This window comes from Crocuta crocuta, unplaced genomic scaffold, assembly GCF_008692635.1.
Source record: "Crocuta crocuta isolate KB4526 unplaced genomic scaffold, BGI_CrCroc_1.0 scaffold273, whole genome shotgun sequence".
Classification (NCBI taxonomy): domain Eukaryota; kingdom Metazoa; phylum Chordata; class Mammalia; order Carnivora; family Hyaenidae; genus Crocuta; species Crocuta crocuta.
Window position 1 is genome coordinate 6,856,339 of NW_027529425.1, and position 19,852 is coordinate 6,876,190.

General features: G+C 57.3%; 2 protein-coding genes across 4 annotated transcripts in view; one reads left to right on the forward strand and one right to left on the reverse strand.

Annotated features, from left to right (window-relative positions):
* Positions 1-19,852, forward strand: part of CHLSN (cholesin) — a 110,018-nt gene that overhangs the window by 23,313 nt on the left and 66,853 nt on the right. The gene's annotated exons all lie outside the window — the stretch shown is intronic.
* On the reverse strand, positions 9,865-14,270 carry GPER1 (G protein-coupled estrogen receptor 1). The gene is made up of 2 exons (XM_077758584.1): positions 14,069-14,270; positions 9,865-12,105 (listed from the first exon to the last, which is right to left on the reverse strand). The coding sequence occupies exon 2, from the start codon at positions 11,813-11,815 to the stop codon at positions 10,703-10,705; it is 1,113 nt and encodes a 370-aa protein (XP_077614710.1). The 5' UTR covers positions 11,816-12,105; positions 14,069-14,270; the 3' UTR covers positions 9,865-10,702.

Sequence of the window (19,852 nt, forward strand, 5' to 3'; positions counted from 1 at the left end):
GGGCGTGTCCCCCCCCCCCCCCCCATGGGGTGGCTGGGTGTGTCCTGGGGGTTGTTGGGGGGGCGGGGTCGGAGCAGTTCCAGCTGACCCCGAGGAGGGAGCCGGGAAATGCTGGGAAGCGGTAACCTCAGGGTAATCTCAGGGTGCCGACAGAGGCGGTGTGTTTCTGTGTCCCTCCTCCCGGCTCCCCCAGCCTGTCCTCCTGCCCCATCCGCCCCCTCCTCTCCCTTGTCAGGTGTGCCCTGTAGGGGAGGCGTCTTTCCTCCGGCTCCATGGTGTGTGACCCACGGCCTGAGCTTCGGGTCCGGCGCGTGGACTGTGGGGTGGGGTGTGCAATGCTTCTTTGCTTGAGGAAGGACCCTGGTAATCTGGGAAATAGGTGAGACTGCTGGTATTAAGTTATTAGGTTCTCGCTGAGCCTCTCTGGTTTTAAGCAGAGCACCTAGGGATTTTATTTACGCCTGCAGACAGCCAGACCACCTGGTAGACTTCCCTCCTATTCTCCTCCCCCTTCCCTTTTTATTGTAAAACATGCAAATAGAAAAGAGCCACACTCAGAGGAATCACACCCACCTCCAGAAATCCTCACCTCAGGCCCTTACTGGCATCCTACTTGCTCGTCCAGGAGTTGTGTTTCTTGGGTGTGTAGACCATTCTGCGGTTTGGTTTTGCTTGTATTTGAGCTTGATGTTTGTATTTTACTTTTTTAGCCGACTTTATTTGTATGCATCGTCCATGCAGCGATGTATGGCTCTCGACTATGTGTTTGCGAGTGTGTCTGCATATACCACAGTTTACTCACTGTTCCAATGGCGGTCATTTGCATTATTTCCAGGTCTGGGTAATTGTAGACAGTGCTGGGATGAACTCTTTCATGAGTGTGTCCTGTCCCGTGTGTGTGCACGGTTCTCGGGCCATGGGCCTAGTTGTGGAGTTGTGAGGTGTTGAGATCTGTGGATCTTCATCTCACCTCTATGTGATTATCTATTTCTGTGTGACCAATTGCTATGACCTTTAGTGGCTTAAAATAACCAGGTGTGTGTGGATGTGGGTCTGGGCGGGGCTCTCTTAGGCTGCAGGTGGGGTATGGTCTTACCTGAAGGCCCGAAGGGGGTGGGGGTGGGAATCTGCGTCCAGCTTCCCTCCGCAGTTATTGGAGTATCCGTCCTCACTGGGGAGTACACTGAGGGCCTCACGTCCTAGCCGTGTGGGCCCGTCCGTGGGGAGCTCACAGTATGGCAATAAGCCCCACTTTGACATCAAGGTGAGAGAGAGGAGGGCAGGAGAGGGAACGTCATCATCTCTGGCAGCTGGTCTCAGAGGTGGTTTCCCTTCACTTTTGTTACCTTCTCTTGGTTAGAAGCTTGTCATGAGGTCCAGCCCCCCCAGCATGGGAGGCGGGGTCCCTGGGGACCACCGTAGAGCAGGCTGCCGCAGCCGTGTCGTCCCAGAAGTGCGGGCCATGGACGTCCGCACAGCAGCGGATGATCCCTCATGATGGGCCCTTCTGTGGCAGCATGGAGTTCTGTCAGGCCCTGGTGGTACCGTTGGCGTGCAGAGCATCTCACTGCAGGTTTTTAATGTTTTGTGGATTTTGTACTTAGAGGCAAAAGAGACTCAGAATAAAAGGTGCAGACTGCAGGGACCCGGACTGGAGGCATTTCAGTAAGCATGTGCCCCTCTGCTGGAAGGCTCGGCCCGCTGTTTGGCCGCCTTCGGCACTCCGCCCACGCTGTCCTCCTGGGCAGGTGCTGCTCTGGGGTGGGCTCCTGCACACCCCATGCACTTCACATCCCTGCACCCTCCTGTCCCGCTTGAGTGTTGGGCGGTGGACTACACACCTGAGACTTGAGCCCCCGCTCTCCTAGAGCCACTCATTCGGCCTTCCCCAAGCGGGCCAGCTGCTCTGGCACGTTGCTCGTGTATATTCTTTCTTACTGTGGTGATACACGTCATGCAAAACTAACCACCTGAGCCATCTTTCAATGTGCTGTTCAGGGGCCCTGAGCACATTCACGCAGCTGTGCAGCTATCCCCACTGTCCGTTTCCAGAACGTTCCGTCTCCCCACACTAAGACTGTGTCCCCATGACACACTGAACCCATCCCCTGGCCCTTTGTCTACTCTCTGTCTCTGCGAGTTGGACTCTGGGTCTGCACCCGGGGGACCCACAGTGGGCGTCCTTTGTCCTTGTGCTTGTCTGTTGGTGCTGCTCTGTCCCCCAGCCTGTCAGTGAGTGAGTCCCAGCAGCTTTGGAATATACCCTGAGCCCAGCCTTGCCTGGGCCCAGGCCCCTCACCCTTCCCGCTCTCCCTCGCCGCCTCCCTTGGGGCTCTTCTGAATGGCACTGTTGGTTGGTGATTCCGATGGAGGCAGCACTCAGGACCAGACTGTGGGCCCCGCTCACCTCTGCCGCCTTCCACACTGTCGATGTTCTGTGTCACATTGAGGAACCTCTCCTGTATTCCTGCTTTTCTCTGGTTGTTATCATGAAGGGATGCTGGATTTTGTCAAGTGCTTTTTTTTGTGTCAGCTGTTCTGATCGCCTGACACTTGGATGTTGAAGCAGCCTTGCATCCCGTGGAGGAGCCCTCCCTCTGTAGTCACGGTAGATAGTAATGCTTATGTGGGGCTGGATTTGTCGCCAACATCTTAAGAACTTTGGTATCTAGGTTCGCGAGGAACACTGATCTGTAGGGTGTTTCCTGCAGTCTTGGCCTGATTTTGAATCAGGGTATTTCATGTCAGTTCTTTTAAAGTTTGGTAAAATTCAGTAGTGAAACCTTCTGGGCCTGGAGATTTCCATTTCAGGGGCTTTTAAACTGGATTCAGGGGCTCCTGGGTGACTCAGTCAGTTGGCGTCTGACTTCGTCTCAGGTCATGATCTCATGGTTCGTGCGTTCGAGCCCCACGTCAGGCTCTGTGCTGACAGCTCAGAGCCTGGAGCCTGCTTCCGATTCTGGGTCTCCCTCTCTCTCTTACCCTCCCCTGCTCGCTCGCGCTCTCTCTCTCTCTCTCTCAGAAATAAAACATTAAAAAAACACCTGTGGATTCAGTTTCCTTACTAAGCTGCAGTGTTGCTCAGAGTGTCTCTTCCTTGTGACTTGTTGGTGTGGAAGTTTGTGCTTTTGGGGAATTTGCTCTACTTCCTGTTTCTTTTATACATTGATGTTTCCTGCAGAAATTTTCAGGTTTGACATTTGTGTCTTTAAACATGACAAGCAGGAGCGTCAGGAGCAGCTGTGGCTGTTCTGGGAAGTCTGTGCGCCAGTGTGGGCCTCTGGTGTATCTGTGGTTTCATATTTTCCCGGCTGCCTCCCACTGCCGCCTGGTCACTGCTTTTGACAAACCATCAACGGGCGTTTCCAATGCCTGGCAGGGCTGTGTCCTCCTGGAAGCGTCACTGGCCCCCGCAGGGTGTCTGGGGTGCCGTTGGCGAGCACCACCTCTGCGCCTGCCCGACGCTGGCTCGCCAGCCCCCGGGCTCGGACAGGTCCCTCCATCCCCATTGCAGGGAGCGTTGGGCTCCTCGATACCCAGGGTGCCTGTTTGCCAGCCTGCTGTCAAAATAGCGGGCACTGGTGTGCGTGTGTCTGTACACGTGTATGCATGTGCACGTGGAGGGCGGGGTGCCAGTGATACGGGGGCTTGGGTCACCGGCGTGTCTGGTGGGGCAATACTAGCGCAACCTTTTGGGGCCTTGGGTCACTGTAGGACATGCGGGTGACAAGTGCCCTCAGGACATTGGTGGCTTTTGCCTGCAATCATTCCCCTCCCCTCTTTCCCGCTCTCTTCTAGAAACTGGTCTGGGCCTCCTCCACGCCTACGGATTTCCCGTGTTTAAGGTTCAGAACGCTCCGTGTGTCGCCAGGTCTCGCTGTGTCCACAGTTGTCAGGGGCAGGTTGCCTGGGGCAGTTCTGTGCAGTGACCTCGAGGGCAAGAGCCTTCGGCCCTGTGGCTCTTCAGAGGAGCTGGGACTCCCAGCAGCCCACTGGTTTTCTTCCTTTTGGGGCGATTGACATTTTTGAGTCAGTGAAGGAAAAGTCTGCATTGTCCGCTGAAGACAGTGGTTGGGGGGCCGTATCTCCTGCAAGTGAGGTGCACCCCGTCCTGTCAGCCGCCAGGGTTCGCTGTGGCTCCTGGGGGGCCGAGGGCTTCTGTGCTCCAGGAGGCAGCACGGACCATACTCAGGCTTTGGGAGCCGCCCCGCCCTTCCCTCCTCTGAGACGTTGCCACACCCCCTGCAGGGCCCTGTTGAAGGGGCTGTGGGGTCTCACGCCCCCTCTGCCTGGAGTGGGGCCAGGGGGCAGTGGCTGTCTGGGCAAGGGCAGGAGGTGGGAGAAGTACCAGAGTGCTTTCTGTCGTTGTGTCATCCCTTCGGGGACCTCAACTCGTAGGGGTTCACGTCGGGCAGGCCCCACCTCCTGGCAGAGCCCAGGGACTGTGCCTTTCCTGAGAAAAACAGGCATCTTTCCAGGACTCCCTACAGCTCATTTCTTGTGATAAGTTTTAGCTTAATTCCACCCTGGGAGAAAGGCCTAGAATTACAGTCAGGTCTGGTGCACTTTCATTTTGTGTTCCTTTGGCCTTTCAGACCCTTGTTCACCCACGAGAACCCCACCCCCTGGACGAGGGCGAGAACCAGATCGAGGCCCCACAGCCGGCTCGTGTGCTGCCGCAGGGGTGGGTGGATGCTCTGCTGCGGGTCTGTGAGGCCTGGGCCGGTCCCCCAAGGCTGTCCTGCTGTCCCAGACAGGGCCACGCCCCTCACCTGGGGCTCTTCTGTCTCGAGAGGGCTTGCTGACCGGAGGTGGCCACACTTCCCTTCCAGGGTTGTGGGCTGTCCTGGGGGGCCCAGTGGGGTGGTGGGCACTGGGAGGGAGGGCAAGGCTGGGGGCTGGTGGGCGCCTTAACCTATGAGACCACCCTCCTCCCTACCTGCCTTCCGGTCTGTGGTGTTCCCCCTCTCACCCCCCAGCCAGAAGCCAGGAAGGTGGAGTGCTCACAGCTGGGCCTCAGTGATGGGCTCTGGGAGGGTGCTCCCCGATCCATCGTGTGACAAAGTGCGGGCCTCCCTTCCCCGCTCAGGTGATGAACAGAGTGCAGAGGGGAGCAGGGTCCTGGGTAATCAGATGCGTCGCCTGACCTGAGGGGAGAGAGCGTTGGTGTCAGCAGCCCGACTTCCGTGTTGTGGACGTGGGTAAGAATAGCAGTCGGCTGGGGTCCGGAGCCCCTCGCCCCATGAAGGTGCCCCAGCACGGTACGCAGTGGAAGAGATGGCCACCGGCCTGAGAATCTGCCCTGGACACTGACGCCTGGCACCTAAATTGGGCTTTACTTCTTACTAAAGTTCTGTTCTTCTATTTTTAACCTGCCAGCATAACAAAAGCTACCCCATATAACCCATTTCCCCCCACGACAAGGCGTGTGTGGGAACGGAGAACGAGAGTGAAGACTCAGTCACACCAGAAGGCAGCTTCTGGGACCCCAGGCGTCCCCATCAATCCCGTTCGCAGGGTCTGTGGTGCTCACGAGGTGGCCGCAGAGCGCAGGCTGTCACCCCTGGTGGGTGGAGGGAAGGGAGTGCTGTCTGACGGTGACTCTGGCCTCGAGGTTACAGAACAGCTCTGCGGACTGGAGCCCCCGTCTGCACCAGGAAGGCCCGCTGTCAGAAAATGTGACCTGGTGACAAGCGGGTGTGGTTTTCTTTAAACAACTTGGGTTGAGATGCAGTGTGCGGAGCGCAGTCACCCACTTCAAGCAGGCCCTTGGTGAGGTCACCCAACCTGCGGCCCCAGTACTACCATCTGCTTCCTGTCTCTGTGGCGGTGTACCGGGTGCTTGGCCCTTCGTGTCTGGCAGCCTTCTCTGAGCATCAGGTCTCAGGTCCCTCCATGCTGTAGCAGGCGTCAGCGTGGCATTCCCTTTGTGGCCAAATAAACTCCCTTCTGTGGCCCGTCCACGTTTTGTGTATTCGTTCGGCTGTCTTTACCGACCAGCCTCTGGGAATAGTGCTGCTGCGAATGCTCATGAGTTTTGTTGGAGCACCTGTGCAGGTCTTGTGGGTCTGCACCCAGGCCTGGGATGGTCACTGCACACAGTGTGTCCTGTTTGCTCTGACACTTGTGTGCCGTGTCACTTTTTTGCTCGTCCTCTGGCTGCGTCATTCTGGGTGCACCTCCTGCCATGAGTCCTGAATGGTGTGTTCCTGTGGAAGACAAGCATTCCCTTACCTCCCCAGGCATGGAGCACCAGGCCACCCCCCTCTGCCTGCTGCACTTCTTCTAGCTACTGTCCTGTAGAGGCTTCATCTCTTTACCCTCCCTTAACCTGGGATACTGTCTTTGCATTTATTTGTCTTAATGACCTGATGTTTTGGGTGAATGCCCTGTGACCCCATTTTGGATCTTCTGTTTCTTCCTGATGACGTTGAGGTCATGGTGCCAGATGTGGACACGGAGATGTCACCGCTATTCAGAGTCCGCGTCTGGACCCCCTGCCCCGGCAGGCTCCCTGTCGGCGCTCAAGTGAGGGCCCTCCCACCTCTGCTGCGTGTGCTGCGTCCCCACACGAAGGCGGCCAGGTGTTCTGCTCCGTCTGGGCTCCTGGGTTTGGCCTGTGCCATGCATCCTCACTGTCTTGGCCTCGCCAGCACGGCCCCCAACTACAGGCGCCCTCCGCTCACTCCCCGCTCCCGTGTGTGCCTGTGCCGGGTTCATTCCATGCTCGTTTTGTGTACAGCGCACACGCTTACACCTGTTACCGGAGCCTACACATGGCTTCTTTCAGTAGCTTAGAGTTGTGTCTATGCTCAGGGTGCCTTGGATCTGGCCAGTGAAGACTGCTCAGGTAGGTCCCTGTGCCCGTGTGCTGTGACCCTGCTGTTGTGAGTCTTTTCTTCCTTCTGGCAGAAACCATGTGGCAAGGCTCACTCCCTGTTCTGGCTGCGTCGGCTGCTTATCTGGGGAGCCTGGCTTCCCCTCAGCGGGAGGGCTTGGGTGTTGGGGGCCCCCGGCTGCTTGGGCCCTTTCTGGTCCCTTTGAGCAGATGGAGCCGGGACCATGTGACATGGCTGCGCGCACAGGTTCTCGGTTCAGAGACCTCGGGGTTTGCTGGATGCCCATGGCTCCATCCTCCCTGCCCCTTTTCTGCCCTTCGCCCTCACGTGTCGCATCACCCACTGTCCACTCGAGAACCGCTCTGGGTCTATTGGCGAACATACTCAATCCATAACACGTGTGAAAGTTTCAGGGTCGCTTTGCCCATACTGCATCGGAAGATGAGGGGACACGCACCAGTGAGGTTGTAGTGACCTGAGTGCCCCCAGCCTTGCAAAGTGTGCAGGGTCCCGGAAGTGTCATCAGCATGGTCACGGGTTAATGATTAAACACAAAGGGAACTAGGAAGTCACATGCGGTGCTTGCAACAGACGGCTCTGCTTGCCAGGGCTCCCGGTGGGTCTGTAGAGCACGGGTGCCCAGACAGCAGGGTCTCCAGGAGACACCAAGGCAGTCAGTCGCCTTGATGGTATCTTGTGGCGTTCATGATGGAGTACTTAAATCAGCCTCTGCTCTCAGGCAAATGCTTTCGGAAAGGGACTGAGTTTGAAAGGGGCTGGGTGGGCGGTGCCCAGAGATGCCTGGGCCTGCCGTCCCCGCGCTGTCTGCCTCCCTGGCATGGGCGCCCATCTAGGGCCTCGGCCTCGGAAGAGGCTCTTCAGGCCGCCTGTCCCGCCTCTGGCGCAGTGAGAGTTCCCTCTCGTCAAGTCAGGACCTCCACCTTGCACCTGCCCTTCTTGGGACTGTCTAGTGGGCCCTCAGCAGTTCTGTGCCAGCCTCCGTGTCTGGACACAGGCTTCAAGAGGTTACAGGTGGGAGCCGTGTCTGACCCTAGTGGACCCGTGCCTCGGTCAGGCGCCAGCTGCAAAAGACCTGCTGAGGGGCCGCTCAGGAGCAGGAGATGACTTGTGGGCACAGGGCCTACCTTCCCAGCTTTCACAGGGGTGTGTGCAATGAGGGTGGAAGCCCCCGTGGGGGTCCCCACCTTGATCAATGCATTGGGGCTTCGGTCAGACACAGCTCCTGCCCAGTGATCTTGGGAAGGGGTCTCCTTTCTGCTCTTTCCTGCCCAGAACATTCCGTCTGGAAAGGGTTGAGCCTGTGACCTTGGTTGACCTCTTGATCCTCGGGTGCCATAGAGGAAGGGATGTGGGTTTTGGAGACGTGAGCTGGGGGTCAGGTCCTGGCTACATCGTTACCCTTCAAGGTTTCGAGCAGTTCGGCACTCTATCTGAGTAACGGGGACAGTATGTTCCTCATGGGTTTACTAACATGTCGGTCAACGCACCCCAAAGAGCATGGGTGTCCAGGCCCTGTGCATTTTCAGGTGCCCTGGCCTCACCCCCTTCGTGGTGGGAACAGCGTGTATTCGACGAGCCCCTGGCATGTTGTCAGACGCTGCAGGCTGTGTCCCCGTCTGCACCTTGGCCCTGCGCTTGGGAATGGTCAACACTGGGGTCAGAGAGGGGACCTGGTAACAAGCGGGGATTGTGGGCGGGTGCTCGGGCGGGGTCCGAGCCCACCCCGAGGAGTTGCTCACGGGGCGCTCTGAGGATGCCTGAGGGAGAACGTCTTAGGCCCTCTCCTGGCTCTCCGGGAACGAGGTGCCTCAACACACCGTCTGCACCTCTGTAGACTTGTGACCCTTGGGGGGTCTAAGGGGGCGGAGGGCGGAGAGAGGACTCTTCCCTGGAACAGACTCCGGCATTTCAGTCACATGCTCACCCTCCTCGCGGCTGGGTGGGTGTGGTGTGACCGCGCAGTAGGCCGGCTCCGTGGGAGCCCCATGCTGCTGCTCCCCACTCCGGACCTGCTCAGCCATGGGAACTGTCCCCAGCGCTCACTTAGTCTTGACCTGCAGCTGGGGTGTTTATTTACAAAGCGAGACTTAAGTGGGATGTGGGTGCTGCAGATGGCATTTCTGCAGGGTCACAGTAGGCCACTGAAAATATTTACTTGGGAGGGACACTCTCTCTCTGATTTGCACCCATAAAAACCACTTAAACTACAGATGGCTCATTTTCCTGTTACCTGAACATGATCTCCCTTCTTCTTCAGGAGGCCTTGCCTTTGCCTGTGTGAAGATCCTTGAGGCCCCACTTTTCTGGGGAGGTGGGCCCCCTGAGTGGAGTGTGTGGGCTTCACTTTGGTCCCGGCTTAGCCTGCATTGGAGGCTGGGGTCCCTCTAGTCTCAGCGCACATTGAAGGCTAGGGCCCCCCAACCACAGCCCGCGTTGGAAGATGGGGCCCTCAACCTCAGCCTGCACTGGAGGCCAAGGACCCCCAGCCTCAGCCTACATTGGAGGCCTGCGGTTCCCAGTCGTAGCCTACATCAGAGGCCAGTATCCCCAGCCCTCATTGGAAGATGGGGCCCCCCCAGCTAGCCCACTTGGAGGCCAGGGCTCCCCAGGCAGCATGGACGGACAGGGCCCGTCTGGCCTCAGCCACATTTAAAGGCGGGGACCCCAGCTTGTGTGCATCTGAGCACAGGACCCCAGGCTGGCCTGTATCAGAGGACGGGAAACCGCCCCCCACAGGGCTGCCTCCTGAGCACCCTGAGCTACTGCAGGTGCCATGCCTGGTGCTGATAGTACAGAACCTTCTGGAAGAGCCAGGGCATGTGGTGCCTCTGCAGTAGGGCTCACTTTGGCTTCTGGAGGTTGTATAGGAGAGCATCAGACATCGTAGAGAAGCCAGGTGTGTGTGGGTGACTGGACGTAGGTGCTGGCATCGTGAGGGGGCTCTGGGTGGACGGGGCTGGGTGGTGTGTTCTTGTGAGGAAAGACCAATTCTGCTGTNTATGTTTTATTGATAAAGGTTTTCTCGTGTACGTTTTTGGGAGAACTGTTTACAGTTCCTTCCTTTTCGCCCCCAGCATTGTTCTCAGACGCCAGCATTTTACCACACGTGCCACCTCCCCCCCCACAGCCTGCACCCTTGTGGTCTCAGTCCACGGTGGCGTGGGTGCCAATAAGACCACACTCAGCAGTAGGCCAGCGGCTCGGACGGCATGGGGTCTCTTGGTTGAAGAAGAACCTTCCGTCTCAGGCAGCATGGGTGCTCAGGGTCGTTCAGTTGGGGTCGGTGAGCAGCTGTTCTGAGCGGGGTGCCGGGGAGAAGCACATCTCCGCTCCTCTCTCACCTGAGCACACGTGTTGGTACCACAAGGAAGCCACAGACATGGAGAACGGACCACACCGTCCAAGTCAGATTTGCTTGGTGTGTTCTGTCCATACTTCATTTTTCCCAAGGATGGCAGATTTATGGGCAGATTGACCTCAGAACTGAGGTATTTCTTCCAAAGCGTCCCCGCCTTTTTGCTTTCATTGGCCAGCCTGTGAAGCATCTTCTGCTACAGGACACCATGTGTGCAGAGCGGAGCGTGAGCCCATGCTGGTCCCCGTGCCCATTCGCCAATGCCATGGCCTGCGGCAGTGGGCAGGGGTGGGGAGCCCCAGTGCCACGCACATGGCCCAAAGTCAAGGTGCCTGGCGGGGAGGGCTCCTCAGAGCCCGCGTGTGCCCGCAGCTGGGGCACAGACGGTCCAGGACGTTCCATCAGGGGTCATTGCGTGGTGCGGCCCAGCCCTTCCTTCGCCTTGCCGTGCAGGTGACAGTGTTTGGTCTCTGCTGAGCCCGGCTGACTACACCGCACTGCTGAACTTCCCATCTGACTGTTCAGTGCTGTCCGGAATGACCGCCTTCAGGGCGGCATGGCAGAAGCGGTTCAGGGCTGACACGTTGGTTTTCTGCTCAATGTACAGCCTCAGTTTGTCCCTAAAGGTCTCCCCCAGAAAGCTGTAGATGAGGGGGTTCAGGCAGCTGTTGGAGAAAGCTGCCAGGTTGACGATGTGGCCGGTCAGGGGGTAGGCATGGCGGAAGGACTGTCTGCAGGGAGCGGCTCCTGGCGGTGTGCGCTGCAGCAGGTGGACGCTGATGAACACGTTCTCCGGCAGCCAGCAGATGAAGAAGACGAGCACCACGGCCAAGATCATGCGGAGCGCCTTCTGCCGCCGCGGGCGCAGGCCTTGGTGCTTGTGCGCCGTGACGAGGACCCGGACGATGAGTGAGTAGCACAGGCCGATGATGGCAAAGGGGACGAGGAAGCCCAGGGTGACCTCGAGCCACTGTATCTCCTTGACGTCCGCGAAGCAGAAGCAGACCTCCTCCGTGTGCTGTAGGTGCACCGCGGTGAAGGGCACTAGCGTGGCGGACACGGAGGCCATCCAGATGAGGCCGCAGCTCAGCCGGGCATGCTGCTTGGTGCGGAATGGGCCGGAGCGCATGGCCCTGGCCAGCGCCAGGTAGCGGTCAAAGCTCATCCACGTGAGGAAGAAGACGCTGCTGTACATGTTGATCTGCAGGAAGAGGGACATGAAGGTGCAGAGCACCGTGATGTCGTAGTACTGCTCATCCAGGTTGAACACCTCAATAAGGGAGTCGGCCACCAGGATGAGGTCAGCCGCCGCCAGGTTGATGAAGTACAAGTCGGGGATCGTCATCTTGTCCCGGAAGCTGATGTTCACCACCAGTATGAGGATGTTCCCCACGAAGCCGATGGGGAAGAGGAAGATGGTATACAGGCAGGAGAGAAAGAGCCCAATCACATACTGCTGCTGCTCAGAGAGCTCACCTGTCTGGTTTGCCAGGACGCTGCTGGGGAGCACGTGGGATGCGTTGAGCCCCGGGGGGGTGCCGTTGTAAGCGGTTGGGTGCGTCTCCATGCCAAGGACGGGCGCGGGGGGCGTCTCGGCCATATCCCCGGGTGCACCCCTGTTTGGGTGTGCCCCGTGGCTCACAGGAACCCCACCTGAACCTTAGATCCGTCTCTGGAAAGACAGGTGATGCTCGGTGAAGTGAGCCGGACGTTTGTGAGATCAGAATTCACCCCAGGCAGCCCTGGAGGTGGCGCGGATCTTCTCCGCACGCAGCTGGGCAGGCAGAGACGGTCCTCCATGTCCACACCGTGAGCAGCGCCTCACCCAGCTTCTGGTGGGCGGCGGCTGTTGTGGCCGGGCCCATCCACTGGCGCTCACCACCTGCACACCTGAGAGAAGCAGACAGAAGGGCGAGGAGTCTGTGATTCAAGGCTCTACAGCTCTCTGGCAGGACAGACGCGGCGGCAGGTGGCCACCAGGGGACACATGGGGCGGTATTTGAGGTCCTAGAGTCTCAGAGATTTGGTTGTCACTGAGCTGAAGGAGAATTAAGTGTAGAAGATGCCCTGTCTTCTGTCCCTAGGGCTTCTGGGCAGCTCAGTCCGAACTGGAGCCTGGACAGTGAGTCATGCTAATGCGCGGTGGACGCCTTTTTTAAAAATAGATAGCAGGCCTATGAAGTAACGCGGCCATTGGGTCTGGAACTCTCAGGAAAAGTACTATCTATCAGCAGAGGAAATCAAATTTATTTCCGCAGCTGTTGGAAAGAGAACAAAGGTGGGAAGGGAAAAACCCAGCTTCTCTGAAGATGACAGACCCAGGACGCCCTATGGGGACTGGGGCAGAGTCTCTGACCATATGATAGATGGAAGAAGCCTGGGTTTTCCCGCTGCCCTGGGCTTGGGTGCCCCCAAATGAAACTTGCTTCGATATGAACTAAAAGGGAATGTGTAATAAAAATGGTACTTGATTTAGGAAAGAATATTTAGTTAGTGTTTTGATAAATAACTGAAACCTAACAAATCTTTGTAATGATGTCTGTCACCTAGAAACTGGGTTTTAAAAAGCCAGGGTCCTTTAGGCTCTGTCGCTGCTGCCAGTTCTCAGGTCCGAGGCTGCCCACCACAACCGGGCTCGCCCACTTGGCCTGAGGGTGGGAGGTGTGGGGGCCGCTAGCAGCTGCAGTGTCTGGGCCACCACGCCTGGGGGGGGCTCCTGGCATTTCGGGGTGGGACCCCCGCAGAGGCCTAGAAACCCTGAGGGAGCTGACCTGGCATGTGAAGATGGCCTTGAATGTCTCTTTCGAGGGTTGGTTCTACCCTGTGAGATCGTTAGCAGCCATTTTTGAAGTGCTGCCAAACCAGACGTGACACGTCCTGACCTCCTGCTCACAAGTCTGGCTCTAAAGGAAACCCCGAGAAGCAACGCAGAGCAAGACAAGTCACAGCCTTCTGCTCAGAGAGTATAAACACTTTCCAGAAGGCGTGCTCAGCTGGGGCGGGGAAGCTTGTGTTCGGCATGTCGTCTTCATCTCCAGGACACGGGGCCGGTTTGACTACGCACGTGTCCTTGCTCTCAGATGCTGCCCGTAACATTTAAGGCCTCGGTTTGTAACTCTCTTGTAAAAAGCACTCTGTGTCCTTGTTAGGCTCTCGATGCGGAAACCCAGGCCGTTTCAGACCGTCTTCAGAGGCAGGCTTACAGGGGAGGGACCCTCAGCACATGACACCCAGGGGCAGGGGTGTCAAAATAGGCTGCACAGGGAGTGTCCAAGTGAGTCCTGCCCTGCTCTCCCCCGCATGTGAGGCCGTCCATCCTGGACAGCACTCTTACTGCCACTGTGGCGTAATGACAGAACATGGCGCCCGTGTGAAAGTGGACCATGGGTTTCTAAAGATGAGCGTCGGTTTGATCTCGTTTTGGTTTGAGTGTCTACTGTCTGTCCAGTTCTAGAAAACTAAAACCACATTTGGTCAGGTCCACCGGGCGTGGATCCGTGTGAAGGAACACGGTCCATCCGGCCATGCGGCCGGGCAAGCATGCGCTCCCCTGGTGGGCCGGTGAACGTCCCCGCACACAGAGCGTCTCCCTGTCCTGACCGGCCCATGACAGCACACCAGGGGCACCACGCTGGGCATGCATCACAGCCTCCCCTCCTGTCCTGCTGTGACTATTAGAGCCAGGTGCGGGCTCGTGTGTGGAGCCTCTGCCCCACAGCCTCTGTGCCCGGTCAGCAGAGCAGCCTTGTGCCCCCATCTGCACCCGGCTGGAGCCGCAGCACGCTGCACCTCAGTCCATCTCCACCCGGCACCGACCCCAGTGCACAGCCGGGAACCCGGAACCCAGACTCACCTGCACCTCGGCCTCAGCCGGCCGCCCCAGCCCAGGCCAGCTCTGCACACACCCCTCTCCTGTCCCTGGGGGCCCCCGCCGGCCAGCCTCGGCAGGTGTACTTGCGGCAGGTGCGCTTGCAGCAGGCTGGAGGCACGGCCGACACGCTCCTTTGGCTGGTGGTGCAGATTCTGCACTCGCTTCCTCCCGCTGGAGAACACTGGAACCCTGGTCCTGGAGGGGGGCGCCTGGGGCGCGGGGCTGACCTACCGGAGTGCCTGTCTTCGTCGGCATCATCATCACTGCGGGCTCATCGCTGCGCGCTCAGAGGCTCCACACCAGAGGGCTTTATAGGCTTCCCAGGGCTGCCAGTTGTGCTCTGCTGGCCCGCCTCCTCAGCTGACTGGCTTTAACCATTTATTTGCTGGCTTTTTTTAGCCCACACTGTGGCAATGAGCCTATGCCCACTGCGCATTTTTATGGAAGTTTCCAGATTTAACTGCCTTTCTTCACCCATGGATGCAAATTTTTTTTTAAGTTTAAAAGCATTAAGTAGGTTTTGTGTACCTTTTAGATGTTGACCCAGTGTCGCTTACTAGAACTTAAATAGTCTTGCTTTTAAGACTAAACGGTACATTTCCTGAATCTACAGAGCACTGTGCAAATTATACAGAGAATTCAACCTAGGAGTTTCACAAAGGTAGTTGAAAAAAGAAATTTGAAGAAAGAAATTCAAACCCAAGAAGTGGCAGGTATTTGGGGCAAGTACATTAGGAATCAGAGTTTCTCTGCTTTGGGGATGAGCTGCCTCTCAGCAATCCCCTTCCCTTCCTCCTGGAACTACAGTGGCCCTCATGCAGGGGGGGTGGCCTCCATTCCCAGCCCCAGGACCTGCTGTCTCCCTGTACCCCTGCAGCCTGGAGGAAGGCTGGTGGAGCTGCCCCACCCCCAGGGGTACATGTCAGGTCAGAGGGCCTACAGGGCCTGCACCAGCTAATGCAATTGTCACAGACATTAGACATTGGTTGTCGTTGATCTCATACTTTCCTCTTGGTGACTTCTTTCTTTTTAAATGTTTTTGAAGTTGTGAGATTGAAGATTGAGGCTGATCCTATGTACGTTTGGGTATGAGCGAAGCGGAAGGCGGCAGCTGGCACTGTGGAGGCCAGTGTGTGTTCCTCCCAGATGGGAGAGGCTGCTTTCGGGCTGGAAGCAGAGGTATCTGGTAGTGGGCAGGTTGTCGGCACTGGGTGCCCCTCTGGTCACCTGCGCTGTGGTGGTCAGGGTGGCTCCCTGCTCACTGTTTTGTATGGAGCCTGTTTCACACAAGCTTGAAGGTATTTTCAATGATAATAGTGTCACGTTTTTCAGGTACATGTTTTGGGAAACATACACGTTGCCCGACAGAGAATACTGTGTCAAGTTTTTTGTGGAAAAATCCTAACATCCAGTGTTCTTTCCAGCCGTAGAATTGAGCTGTGATTCTCCTCTGTTAGCTTGTTACAGTTTGGAATGACATGATGACAACAAGGAGGCCAGTGTGAGCTGAGACCTACTTGGGCCGGCCTCTTACTCGTGCGATTTCAGCACTGAAAGTGCCCAAGGACACCATTTTGAAAGAAATGAGTCATGAGAAAGTTACAACTTCCTTTTGAGTTATAAATAAATAAATAAATAAAAACCCAAGCCTTGAAATAGCCAAGACATGTCACGTAAAAATAGCCACTGCCTACTCGCCCCAGCCCGTGCCCTGCTAGCCCGCAGCCCCACTGGGCCCTGTGGGCGGAGGAGGACCTACCAGTGATTCTAGGCATCCCCCAACCCCCCACATTTCCTGCTGAACTCACTGTGTGATGGAGGCTCCTGAGACAGGCCTGCTGATGTGGACGAAGCTGGGCTGCCAGGCCTCCGGGCACCAGGCAGGTAGTCACCTGTCAGCCCTCACAACTAGTTAGCATAAGGGACTATGCTTTTTGGGTTTCAGCCTACTGAACCTGAGCTGGCATTTGCATGGCCAGGGATAGGAAGCATCTCACAGATGTAATGCATGGAGCCCTCCTGTGAATTTAAAGTCTACCCTTCACTGAGCATTCACGCCAGGCTTGGTTTGCTAAGCACATTGCATCCACTGGTCCACGTAACCCTCGCCAAGCACTGGTGCCACATGCATGGGAAGCCTGAGTCAGGCATGTTGGCCCCAGGCCTCGGTCTCGCCGATTCTGAGGCCCACGGAGTGCTTCCCATGTGGCCAGTCCTGGAACAAGATTGTCTCCGTGCTGCAGGTTTTTCTGTCCATCCCTAGAATAAGATGACAGGGAAATATCAAAGGGAATCGAGTCTAATCAGTTTTTATTTAGTTAAATTTGCAAATGCAGCCTGAAATGAGTAATGCGCAGAGAGCACAGACATACAGTAAAGCCAGGAGGCCTGCCTGGGTGAGGGGACCCCAAGAACGCTCATCCTCACTCCCAGCTGCTCCAAGTGCAGCGCTGTGTACCTGCAGCAGTCGAACTTCCCCGTGTCCCCCCATCCCTGCCAGCCCTGTTCTTCTCTGGCAAAGACTTGTGCTCCCTGCCTGAGGAGGGACTTCTAAGGTGAGGCGCGGTGCCACGGAGGGAGCAAGTCCAGTCTCTGACTTGCCAGGTCCCATTTTCTCCCTTGGGAGTCTGCTGCCCCCTGACCCGGGGCGCGTGGGGGCACCATGCATGTGGAGCTAGGTGATGCAGGTCACCCTCTGTCTCTGTCATCTTCGTCCTCCAGCGGGCCCTTCTTTCACCGGGCAGCCTGCCTACCAGACGCCTGCATCATCCTGGGCAGCTGGTCCCCCGTTCCCTTTGGCCGCGCACAGGGAGAGTGTGTGTCCCTCTGATGTGTTTGTAGGGCAGTCAGTGGGACTCGGCTCACAGTTGGGACCCCAAGCTTCGGAGCCCGTCAGGCTGGGAAGCACAGCCTGGCCGGTGCGCTTCCCATGAAGGGGGGGCAGGGGGCAGGCGGGGCAACACCTTCGTGTGTTTTCTCTGATTGACCTGACTGAGGGGACGCGGGGTGCCCCTCCCCATACCTGGTCGGTAGGGTTCTTTGAGACACTTACAGAGCACTTCCTGAGCCTCATCCTCACACCAGCCCTGAGGCAAGACTGAGGCCTAGAGAGGAGAGGGGACATGAGTGTGGCTGAGGATTGCTGCACACGCCCACCTCAGGGAAGCCCAGGGTCCTGGCCTGCCACTAGCTGGGCTGGCCGAGGGAGGTGTGGGCTGCAAGGAAGCGCAGGAGGCCCACAATGAGTCCGTGGACCTCGGCGGTGGCCCAGTGTCAAGACCTGCCATTCTGGACGAGCAGAGCGGCACCTACCGGGCACCCCCTTCCATTTGAGCTCTGCTCTGCAAACCCAGCCCAGCACCTGTGCCCGCGGGAGTTTGCGTGCCGGCACAGCCGTCCGTGAGACCTGGTGGCAGTCCTCTGCACATGCAAAGGTGTGTGTCCAGACCGAAGCGTGCCGAGCAGAACCCATCTGCCCTGAGGCCATGTCATAGAGAAAGATGGCGGGGGCTCCGCAGACCCGCCGCACAGCCTTTTCCCACACCAGAAGGGACATCAAGTGTCCAGGTACCGGCCGGCATCAGGTGCGGCCTCACTCCCCGCTCACCCTCGGCACTTTATGGCAACATAAAGGCGCAGTCCCCATGGTTTCACCACTGTTGACTTTTTGGACAGCTGGGCTCCTCTTGGCCGTTGCCCGGAGCCGTCTGGACGTTTCCTCTAATTCTCTGAGAGCCAGGTGCCACGGGCAGCCAGAGCATGGTGCGTGCGGCTTGCACAAGCACAGGTGGAAGGCGCACACCTGGCTCTGCCCGGGGCTGTGTAGCGGTGGCATGTTCTAGAACGTCTTGCTGGAGACCTGGGTCCTCGGGGAGGCTTGGAGCCGCAGGAAGTGGTTTCTCCCTCTCCCTCCTTCCCCACTCAGTTCTGACTTGTTTTTGTGAAGTCGAGGTTTCGCGTAAGCCTTCTGGGTTAAGACATTTCCCCACTGCTGGAAACCATGGGTCTGCGCGTTCTCTTCCTTCTCTGTGGCTCTTGACGTTTCTCTTGGCTTTGTCCTTGAAAGGCTCCTGCTCTCGGTGTCCTGTCTGTCCCCGGACAAGGGGTGAGTGAATGAGACCCACGTGGCACGTGTGGCAGCCACCCTAACCCCACAGGGCCTGCTGGGGCCTGGGGCACCTTGACATTCTGGAGGGCTGGCTTCCCCACCTCCTCTCTGGGCAGAGCAGGACCTCGTGGTGTCTCAGACGTTGGGCCTCTTTAAACGATTTGTTTAAAGAAAGGATCCTACTGCTCAAAAGACAAAGTTTGAGAACCACTGTCCATTTAGCCCAAATACTGAGAAACTCAGTGGGATCACCAAGCTCACTGTCCCGGCAGCTGCTTCTCCGAGGAGCCCTGAGCACGTGAGCCTAACCCTCCTTTGGTTCACACACTAACAGGCTGTTGGTGTCTGTTATTCTGTATTTGTACGGTGATTTAGGTCTTCCACCTCTGACCACGAAAAAGTGACTTAAGAGAACTGGCTGTAAACCACTAAAATGAATAAAATAAAAGAGAGCTGTTTTGAAATGTTGGGACAGTAGACAGGGCAGGACCATGGCCTCTGAGAGAAGGAAGCAAGTGGGGTGAGCCCCTTCTCGCCCGTGTGCCCGCCCGGGGTCAGGAGGGGCCCCAGGCAGCACAAGATGACCGCACTGCCTTGAAGGGATGGGATTGGGTTTCTGGAAGCCTGAGGGAGCTGGAATTAGTCGGAGATATGGCTGGGGAGCAGGGAGCCATGCTGAGAAAGAGCCCCTGAGACCTGGAGAGTGGACCGTGTCTGCGTGCACAGTACGAACAGTTGAGGCTGAGCTGGGAGTAACCACGGCCACAAGCTGAGCAGTTCCCAGAGCACAGGCCGGCCCATGTCCACGTCTGCATGCCACCAGTCAGACTAGAGGCGTTTTTGAGCATTTACAACAAAGAGGAGAGAACTCCAGGGTGGGGTGCCTGAGTATTTAGGCCGCTCCAAACCCCGCTACCAAGCTCAGGCACTGCTCTCCAGAGAATCCTGCAGATCTACAAGGGGCACCCTGTGTGTCCTCCAGAGTGAGCTCAGTCTTCTAGGAGGAGAGCGAGAAGTTCAACATTCAGCAAGGGACATTCACAACATCCAGCATCCAATCTAGTAAAAAATTACCATATCCTGCGCCAAGGAGTGGCCCTCACGCATCAGTCTGGATGCCCTTGGTCCTGCTCAAGCCTCCTGGAGGGAGGGAGCCGTCTTCACTTCCCGGTGCTCCCAGCTTCCTCCTTCACCCTGTCAGCCCGTGTGGGTGTGCGGGCTCAGGACTCAGGCCTGCCTGAGCAGGCACGGGCCCTGGGTGTGCGAGCCCACCGAGGAGCAGAAACAGAAGGGGAAGGAGGTATTTAAGCATTAAGTGTTTTAATGGCATGTTACAGAAGCTACTTAACTGTATAATACAAATCCTGTTTTTGCAAAGAAGTAACATCAGCACTGAAGACAGACTTGCAGACGGCACGCTTTGGCCACTAGTCTGCAGAGGAACATGAGATACCTGTCAGAGTGGAAGCCATCCAGACAAAGGAGTCTTACTCGGCCCTGAAAAGATGTGAGCCGCGAAGCCAGGAGGATGCCGAGGAACCGTCAATGTGTGTTCTTGCGTGAAGAAAAGCCCATCTGGAGAGCTGCCCACTGTGTGATACCAGCCGGGTGGCGCTCCGGGAAAGGGTGGACCAGGGAGACAGCAGAGAACACAGCGG

Bases quoted from the DNA above. Each gene is read 5' to 3' on its own strand.
- GPER1 (XM_077758584.1), bottom strand. From the start codon at position 11,815: ATGGCCGAGACGCCCCCCGCGCCCGTCCTTGGCATGGAGACGCACCCA.